General features: G+C 41.4%; 1 protein-coding gene across 2 annotated transcripts in view; it reads right to left on the bottom strand.

Moving 5' to 3' along the window:
- Nucleotides 1-51: 51 nt before the first annotated feature.
- The window catches only part of PITPNC1 (phosphatidylinositol transfer protein cytoplasmic 1), a 76,945-nt gene continuing 67,162 nt past the window's right edge, over nucleotides 52-9,834 (bottom strand). The window contains exons 7-9 of one of the 2 annotated variants that reach the window (XM_056505743.1): nucleotides 9,393-9,456; nucleotides 6,375-6,493; nucleotides 52-3,350 (exon numbers count right to left, since the gene is read on the bottom strand). In XM_056505743.1, the coding sequence (XP_056361718.1) occupies nucleotides 3,345-3,350; nucleotides 6,375-6,493; nucleotides 9,393-9,456 (189 nt within the window). In that variant the 3' untranslated portion in view covers nucleotides 52-3,344. The remainder of the gene's footprint in view (nucleotides 3,351-6,374; nucleotides 6,494-9,392; nucleotides 9,457-9,834) is intronic. The other variant, XM_056505742.1, reaches the window with a different exon arrangement.

The raw sequence follows: 9,834 nt of genomic DNA, 5'->3' as shown, positions 1-9,834 counted from the left end.
GGTTCCTGCCTGGAGAAGTCCCAGTAAGAGAAAACAGCCACCATTGTAAAGAATAGTTGTTGGTAGTTTATTTACAACAAAATGCAACGAAAAAGACAATATTAAAAATAATAAATAACTTGGAAAAAACAGACACTAAGTGATATGAGAAAAATGACAGTCAGATTCTCCTGCTGAGCCTTGCACTGCTGAATGTGCAGAGCAAACCAAGACTTGGTCCTTCTTTGATGGTGGTGATGCATTGCCTGATGTTGCCATCAGTGCTCTAAAAAAAGAAATTAATTACTGGACATAACAGAATCACATGGAATTATCACAGAAATGAAATAAACCAATAAAACCTGTTTTAGTGACACCACAAAACTACAGAGGATCATAATTCAATGACCATGCTGTTCATTTAAAGCAAATATTTTTAGACTTATTTAGCAATTTTAACTTACACATAGAAAACCAAGTCCAAACAATGGCAACAGAAAATCTCCTATTAACAAGATCTTGAATTCTCTCTTACTGCACTCACTAATTCATAAAAAGCACATACTTTTGGCTTATTTCAAAGGATAACACATTGTTTTGAAGTTATAGTGCAGCAAGCTTCAAAGCAATTTTAGCAAAGTATAGCGGTCTTGTTACAAACTGAAATTCAAGGAACAAATATTTCAGTCAAAGTCTCTACAGCAGCAATTAATGCAAATTGGCTACTAGATGTCACAAAATCACCTTCCAGAATAATCAAAAAAGCCAAAGAACAAGGTCAAATTTCCATAGGATTTATCCCATCCTTTACAAAATTAACCATTACATTCATAAGAAATCCAAATGAGTAAGTTTCAGGAATGTGCTGCTCCTCACAACTTTAGTGGGTTCCTCCTTTTTTTATTTTTTAGGAGTTCAACCCTTCTGAAGCTACACTGAATTGCCAGTTGTTTTGTAATGGTAGTTCTATCCCAAATACACAAAAGTCCAAGCAAAGCCTGGAGGTTTTCATAGAAACCTGAACAAACTCGTCACAGTTTTTGCTCTGAACTGTATTCTCCTTGAGAAACAATTCCTTGCCAAGTCCTAGCAGAGCTGCATCGCAGAATTCTTGTTACTGTGGCAGAGAGGAGGAACACGGCTGTGTTCACCATGCTCTGAGGCTGAACTCAGTAAATAATCACAGCAAAGTTTATTTTTGCAAACGAAGCAAGGAACACCTGCAAAACTCTTTCTTTTAATCCTAATAAATGTGTCTGAAAACACAACAGAAAGGGAAAGATCAGTACTGAAAACCACCCCTTCTCCTCAAGGTGTTACACTGAAATACTCAGACCTTCCTTCTCATTTCCTTTCATGTGTGCCTGCTGGGAATATTCTGGAAAAAGCTATCTTCCCCTAAATAGCAGCCAACCAGACAGAAAAAGGCAGGAAGTCAGACCACAGCAAAGCTACAGAGAGCTCCTGATAGGATTCCCCCTATCAGACAAACGAACACTTATTTCAGTGCAGGTTGGCAGTGGAATTACTCCTGCTACTAAAACTTCCCCTAAATACCAGACATTCCACAAAACTTGCGCTGCAGCTGCATTTCAGCCACCATGCCCCAGGTCTGGGCACCCCCAAGCTGAGTGTTCAATATTCAGTGACAGCTCAGCTTTGGAGAAGTCTCTTTTTTTCTCAATCCATGAACCGTCAGTGGTGGCACAAAGCGTCACACCCTGGGATCATGATTCAGGTAGGAGCTGTCATTCATTCCCTGGGGATTGAAGTGGCTCAGTGGTGTCACCAAGAGGCAGGAGCTGCAGCAGCCATGGAACAGCAGCTTGGGTGGAAGAGCAAAGTGCCCCAAAGGGGATAGCAGGGAAAGGTTCTCACCCACTTCATGCTTTGAGGAGGAAGGAAGGAAGAGACCACTCCTGCCACTCATTTTTCTCCTTCTTCCACCATCTACACTTCCCCCTGGGAAACATCCTTGTCTGAATTGAATTCCTGAGATTGAAGAGTGATTTCACACATAGACCAGCAAGAGCACTTCTGGTTCTTCAACATCACCCACGATTCATTTGCTTTTTGAAGTGACTGATTTTGTGCCCCTTCCTCAAACGAGGCAGTGCCTGGACCCAGCCCTGTCAAATTGTTCTGTTTAGCAAAGATGTGAGGCAGGAAAGAAAAAGGAGTCTCCTGTTTTCTTTCCTTTACATTCAAGGTCTCCCAGCCTGACTACCCACTCTGCTTGCAGCGAGAAGAAAAAAACAGAATTCATTGTTTTGTTTCTCAACTGGCACAATTCAGCTGCTTTTTTCAATGTCACAGAACACCACTGATGAACACCAACACTCTGAGCTCACAAAAGGACAGGGGAGAGTTAATAGAATACATTATCTACAAGAAATGGGTGGTTTCTTTTACAAATTCTGTGCAAGGTAGAAATAGTTCAATGGCCTCAAAGTCGGTATAATTAATTACAACTGGGGCTTTGATACAGTGATATTTTAGTTTTGAAAATATTTGTGGTTTGTGTTTTAGGCCCCAAATCCTGAGTCATATTAAGCAAAATGTGGATCTGTTGGTGTTCAAGTACAATGAGTTACAGATCAAAGGTTTATGAACACACAGGAGAAGCCTGAGAGTGGGAAAGATTTTAAAATTGGTTATAAAATAAGAAAATGGGAGGGTTTTTTTTCTGTTAACCCTGCATTCTAGTTGGCACTAATTTGCCTCAGAAGTCCTTGGCAGATTTACTTAATACCTACTCCTAATTATAAATGCTGTGACCTAGATGAGGGTTTGCAGGCAGAATACTGCTACAGAAAGATTGGTTTTCGTTTATAGCATCCCCTCAGACTGTTCCATTGATGTCAGTAAGATGCACCATATGGCTTGAAACACTACTTTAAGAATATATAAACTACTTTCTCTTGCATGCACTTTTCAGAAGGTTTTAAGGATCAGCTCTGAAGAAAGGAGTCATCTTTCCACACCAGAAAGATTATTTGAAATTAACAGAAAAACCCAACCAACAAACCACCACGACCTTTGTAGCAATTGAGTTATGTCGCTCTTGCTATGGCAGACATGGCTTATCAGGAGGAAACATGCAGGGTTAATTTAAAAGTGTTTTTTCGATGGATCTGGAAGAGTAAGAGTTTCTGGAGCAGACTTTTTCCGAGGCCGATCTTTGGGAACTGCTAGGAAATCAGGAGCATCTGTGGAGAGAGGAGTTGATGGAGCACTAGATGGAGCACTGCGGGTTGAGGAAGGCATGGAAATGTTAGAGATCGATATTGCCGGTGGGAAAATCCCAATCTTCTTGTTGGTAGCTTCCTGAGTGGCTCGTTCAAACTCTCGGACTTCATCCATTGTCATGTCTTCAACGAAAAGGAGTGAAACACAAAGGCATGTCAGAATGATTTCAAAAAATCATTTCATTAGCTCAGTTAAACTACTTCCATCCAAATCCTAAATCAGGGAATGATTGCTTATCAAGCATCTCATTAAGTGATTCTCCACATGAATGCCTCCCCATTGTAAGGCGCTGACTGGAGCACAATGAGCACAATGTGAAGGAAACAAAGTTTTAAGTACATTAATCACGTACTAATGCTTCTTCTACCTGGGTCTGCGCTGAATAAAGATTGAGTCTGAGCTGAATAAGGATTGTTACCTCTGTAATTGCTGGGAAAATCCAGCTAGTCCACAGGGAACTAAAGTGTACATTTCGATACAATCAGCAGGTAGCATTTTTCAGAACTTCAAACAAAATACAACTGAAAGGGATTTTAAATTTTTCATTTAGATTATGAGCCCAAGTGGGCAAAGGGTTGTCATGGTTTGTTCATCTGCTGCAATTATCAAGAGATGAAAAATTCTCTCTCCTTCCATTGACTTGTAGTTGCAGCCTCATGCACAGGAGCTTGTTTTGCTTTTCCACTGCTAAAGCCTAAATAATTCCTTCTCACTTGACAAAGCCACCGCTTTCAAAGCCGCGCTTCCCAACTTTCCATCCGGGAGCTGCACTTAAACCGCGCTGGGCAAGTGACAAATCCACTGCTCAAAAGCGTGGCCAAATGAGATGGAGGATTAAAGCACTTGGGAGTGGGAAGTCGGGTTCCCAGGAGGTGTCCCGGGATACCGGAGCTGTTCCGCGGTACCGGGGATGTCCCGGGGTACCGGGTGTGTCCCGGGATACCGGAGCTGTTCCGCGGTACCGGGGATGTCCTGGAGTACCGGAGCTGTCCCGGGGTACCGGGGATGTCTCGGAGTACCAGAGCTGTCCCGGGGTACCGGGGGTGTCCCGGGGTACCGGGTTTGTCCCGGAGTACCGGGGATGTCCCGATGCTGCCGAGCCCACAAGAGGGCAGCGCGATCCCAGCGCGGACGGGCTCTGCCCGAGCCGAGCCGTGCAAAACTTCCCGTCAAAGCCGCAGGGAATGACATCTGCTACAAACTGGGAAGTTGAGCAGAAAATCAGCAAGGCTCTTCTGGAACCTGCTGCTCCATGTCTGCAGTGCCTGCAAGACGCCCACCGAGCCAACTGAAGGCAATGTTAAGATTTTTGCTGAATGTCAAGTTAAATTCATAAATTTGAAGTATTTCATTAGACCATTTATAGATTCTTTGAGCTACAAAAGCTCAAAAACCTAGAAATAAAATCAGTAGTCTTTTAATCGATTAAGAAATCTCACACATTCGAGTGTCTGAAGCACAGGAACGGCAGTGTGGATTAACAAATGTGTGACAAAATCCTGTCCTTCCAGGGCACTGATGCTTTTTACCCCTACCAGGCTGCAGACATGTGCAACCTTGGCTGTTGAAGCAGCTTTCTGTTGTGTTCCAACATCACATTCAATAAACAAAAGTGTGCATGGTGCTGCCTCTGCTCCCCCTGCTCCACATCCCAGGGACCCTTCCAGCCCACACTGGCACTCACTAGGAGTGAGAAACGCCGGGTTCAGATCTGACACAAGTGCTGGCGATAAGCAGATGGTCCAGGGGAACTGTACCTACTCGTGTTGGAGACAGCTTTGAACCTGTTGTGCTGGTTTACATTTCGTTTCACATCCTGTAACAGTGGGGGAGAGTTTCTGCACTCAAAGTGTCCCAAATCCTCCTGAAATCCCCGGGATTTTGATTGAGGAATTCTGTAGGACACGAACCAAGAGCTGTCTTGGATAAATGAGGGGGACAGTAAGGTTTCTCAGTGCACTGTCCTTTGAAGTGAAGTCTTGCTAAGTGGAGCCTCTAAGGCTCTTCATTTTCAATTCAGACATTAAACTCTTCAATTGACTTTTACTTTTTAGCTTATATTTGCTTTAGTTTCCTTCTGCTGTGATACACACTCAAGTAAAAAAGACCTCACACTGAGGAGGACTCAAATTCACTTTTTTTTTTTCATTAATAACAACTTCTGTTCTGACCTCAATGACAATTTTTCCACATGGAAACTACAGGTGGCAGACTTAATTCAGAACCAAATCCTGAAGTGTAGAGCCAAAATTTGAACTAATTCTTTGCTAAGGAATAACCTTGATGTCAGTGAAGCTGCTGTGTCACGAACACAAGAATTACCTTCCTGGGGACAGCTGGCACTGAGCAAGAGCCAAGGAAAGACTTGGAGTCCTTCAAGCTTTGCCCCACACTGATTACATGACTAAACCCAGCATTGAGTTCCACAGCACCATTAGAAGAAATAAAGGAATAATGACATTTCAGGAGCAAAGGCCACTGCATCTTCTCTATTTGCAGAGAGTATCAATCTCTAATTTTAGGCCTCTACTTGTGGGGCCCAAATTAGGTAATTAATTACTTTATGAAATCTCCAGACTTTGAGCCAGAGAACCTACACAGAAACCTTTTCCACAAACCACTGTTACATACTTCTGAAAATACTTCCCACCTTGTCGGTAGCTGATCAATGAAGGAGACATTAAAGTTACCTTGAAAAGAGTGAATAACTCATTAGATTTTTTTGTTTTGTTTTGTTTTCCTGGTGAAATAAAGAATTTTGTGAGTCCCATAGAAGTTTTCCACTCCCCATGTTCTTGGCTTTTTGACTGGACCACTTTGAACTCCTGCATTTTTTAACTATTCAAAGAATAGAAAGTAAAAACCCTCTTTAACTTCCTCTTTATGTGTCCAACTGAAATTTGAGCATTGTGTTTTCCTGGAAGCCAGAGAGTTGTATATGAGCCCAACCCCACCCTCCCTTACATAACTGGCAGGATTACAGTGCAAACCAAAGGCAGGATTGCACTTCATGGAGGAAGATTCTGTTCTTATTGAAGCAAAACCTCCCCAAAATTCCACTGACTGATCAGCAATTGGTTGCTCTTTTCTGGTCTGTGCAGGTATATTGGCTGAGGATGGGCAATATGTTTTAAAAATTGACATACTCTTGCTTTGGCATGGCTCTCTATTTCATCCACAGTAGATGAATGTTGGTTGCAAACTTTAATGTTGGTTTTTTCATGCATATTTTTCTCGTATTCTCGAACATCATCCATAGTCATATCTGTAAAAAGTTCAAAATTGTTGGCATTTTCCATTGAGTCATTGCAAACTTCATTTTTTTTTCCAAAGGAGAAGGTTCTAGGAACACAAAGTCTTTCAGCAGAAGCCAACAAAGGATTTTTTAAAAAGCAAGGAGCAACTAGCTTTATGAAAATTGCCTCATAAAGGTAGTTGTGTCAGCCAAGGAAGGTGCAAGGTTAAGTCAAAGGGAGTCAGAGAACAGGAAGGAGTGGAAATTGTTTAGGAGTATCTGTGTAATGTAAGGTAGGCAGGAAGTACTGAAGTGCAGGCCTTGGCCAAGGCCAAGATCTTCTAAAAAGATTTTAGAAGATCCTTTGGAATAAAGGATAGATACAGAAATATTATAAATATTTACTTACCTTTCCAGGACTTGCAAAAAGAGTTTTTGTTAGCTTTGCATTGTACATCTCATAACCAACAAAACTCTTAGTTTTAGATCCCACACCAGTTTAGATTCCAGAAACTAGCAATTAAACTGGGAAGTGAATTAATAGTGACTATGTTAGTGGTTGTGCAGCCTCAAGCAATTGAATGAATAATGAAAACTAGAAATATCCCACAAATGAGGCTGATCCCAGCAGAATCACTGAGCACTGCCCAGCCTGGCTGAGGACACCCAGCACAGTCTGTCAGGCAATGGTTAACACCTCCAACAGGATTTGTCACCAACCACAACTCCAACAAAAACATAAAGAATGCAATCATTGACCTGTGACTCTTGTGAGTATTCCCATGCTTTCCATAAATCCACTGGAGAGTGAGGAGTCAGAACAGGAGCAGTGTCAGAGTTTGGTCTGTTCTTTATGATGCTTTGGGAACTTCAGAGCCTCATAAAAACAGCCATCAACTTTTAACTTAAAACACTTAAAGAGCATTTTATTAGCACAGTCTGCTTGCAAATGAGTGCCCTTTTGGTCATGCACTGTGCTCTGCTCTTGGGGCTCCCATTTCCCTCAAGTTTATGACATGCCACTAGGATTTGGGAATTCTTGTTTCACACCACTCCTTGTTCTGTGCTGTGAGGCTCCTGCTGCATTTTACAAGGCAGCTTTTAAGGCATGACACAACTTCAGCTGTTGTAGTGGCAGCACCAAAATTTATCAGTAAAAAGAAATGCAGTCTAAAATTTTGATCAAAAGGAAATATGGAATGCCCCTAACTCGTACTCTTTCAGTCTTTTACTGTTACTGGAATGAGAAACAAGCTCAGAAGCCATGTCAGTAACATGCTGGGATGCACTTTGCCAAGCAGAGAACATGCTCCTTATTAGTAAGTAACACTGAGAAAACAGAATTTCTTAATAATAAAGCTAAATACAGTTTAGTAAATTAAATGACAAAACATTTCATACTTACAGGGTCAGTAACAGCAACCAGTCATTAACATAACACATTATTTATTACTGATTATTTGATTCAGTTTGGCTGACTACCACCATCTCCAGGTTTTTCTCAAATTTTCATTTTAAAAGATGTTAATAGACATTTAAAAATTATATTTTTGATGCTAGATTATTATATCTATTTTATTAAGCCCATATTTTTTAGTTTTTTTACTTAGGTTGATAATTAAGCTCTTAAAAATGCACTATATGAGTTAGTAAAAAGGCTCACTCTGACAGGAAAAATCCACAAGATAATTGTGTATCACAATATTTCATTTGTGGAAAGAGTATTTTTGACAGGGAAATTTCAAACTTAGGAGGAGAAAATCTACAGTGAAATGTTTTTGAGCTAAACCTGTTTGGTATGTTTAACTTCATGGCTATTCATTTGTCATCATTATCAGTAACTGCAAAAGTGCAGCTGACACTTTGCTCCTCAGTAACATTCTCCATCTCTCACTGTATAGATATTTTGGGTAGACTGGGAGCAGATTTATGGGCTCATTTTTACATGAAGTCAGGCTATTTTATTTAAAGTTACCAGTTTCCCTGACTTGGTACAGGGATTGCTCTATTTCAGGTAAAAAAGAATGGATTGCTCTATTTCAGGTAAAAAAAGAAACAAATCTGAAAAAAAAATAGCTCTGAGGAACTCTCTGACTGGATATAAAATTCTCTAAGTGGTTTACATTCTAAATATATTGCCAAATCCCCATGATATGTTACAGGCCTGTCTCAGAGCGTGTTTTAAGAATAGCTGTGATTATGGATATGTCTTACAGGAAATGCAAGTAAAAGACACAAACCCAGAGAGCTCATTTGAGACAATGTGATTGGCTGATGATATTTAGCCAATTTTTGATATTCAGATTACTTTGTCCTACTGGAAGTGCCCATATTCCCACAGCTGGCTCATGGATTCCCAACACTTTTTGCATGCAGCTGCTGCTGAATCAGACCCTGTAGGATTTATGCTTATGTACATATTTTTTCAGAAAAGCTCCATCTTTTCTTTGTTGCAATCCATATCAATAGCTTAAAACTTTCCTAAAAAGCTGGAAATGTTTTGGATCAGAGGCCTTAGGAGTATGCAGTATGGAAATGGCTGCAAGTTAAGGCAGCCTTGAGAAGATGCTTTATTCAAACCTGCATGAGGTTCTCCATGCAGATGACTCCTCCCTGCAGTGCAGGTGAGGGCACTGGTGCAGGTCCACTGACATGCTGGGATGGAAAGGCATCCCTGGATGCTGCCCAAATCCATCATCCTGGAATTGTGCAAGGCCAGGCTGGACTGGGCTTTGGGCAACCTGGTCTAGTGGAAGGTGTCCCTGCCCATGGAAGAGGGTGGAAGATGATCTTTCACATGGTTCCATCTCCCTCATGAACAACTCACACTAGGACCTGATGATTCATGACAGCAAATGGAAACCTGCTGTTAATTGTCTCAGGCTTTGCATCAGCCCTTTGGAGGGCCCTGGCTCTGGAGGACACTCACCATACCACTCATCCACCCAGGCGAACGCCTGCCGGTGACCGATCAGGAGGATGTCTCTGACCACCTGCAAACAAGGAAAGGGTTAAAGGCCTCAGCAGCAGCAAAACACCTCATCTGTCTCTTTCAACAGTATTGAAAGTGAGAAACTCTCTGACAGTTTTGTGTCTAAAAAGCCTTGCTGTCTCTGAAGAGCTCCTAGTCCAGCTTCCCACTGGAACTGGATCTGTTGCCAACACTGAACCATGGCTTTGATTAGCATGGGGATCCCTTTGGGAATGTCTATAGATTCCACTAATCTTTGGCCAATTAGACATTCTGGATCTCTTCTTTTCTCTTCTTAGTTTTCCAAACATGTAGAAGGTCAATACTATGAACATTTTTATCACTTCATAGTTATGCTATTCACTAATTGATTTTTTAGTAGACTGATTAGAAACCTTTC

The sequence above is a fragment of the Oenanthe melanoleuca genome, chromosome 18, assembly GCF_029582105.1.
Source record: "Oenanthe melanoleuca isolate GR-GAL-2019-014 chromosome 18, OMel1.0, whole genome shotgun sequence".
Taxonomy (NCBI): Eukaryota; Metazoa; Chordata; class Aves; order Passeriformes; family Muscicapidae; genus Oenanthe; species Oenanthe melanoleuca.
This window is presented reverse-complemented; position numbering and strand designations above follow the sequence as displayed.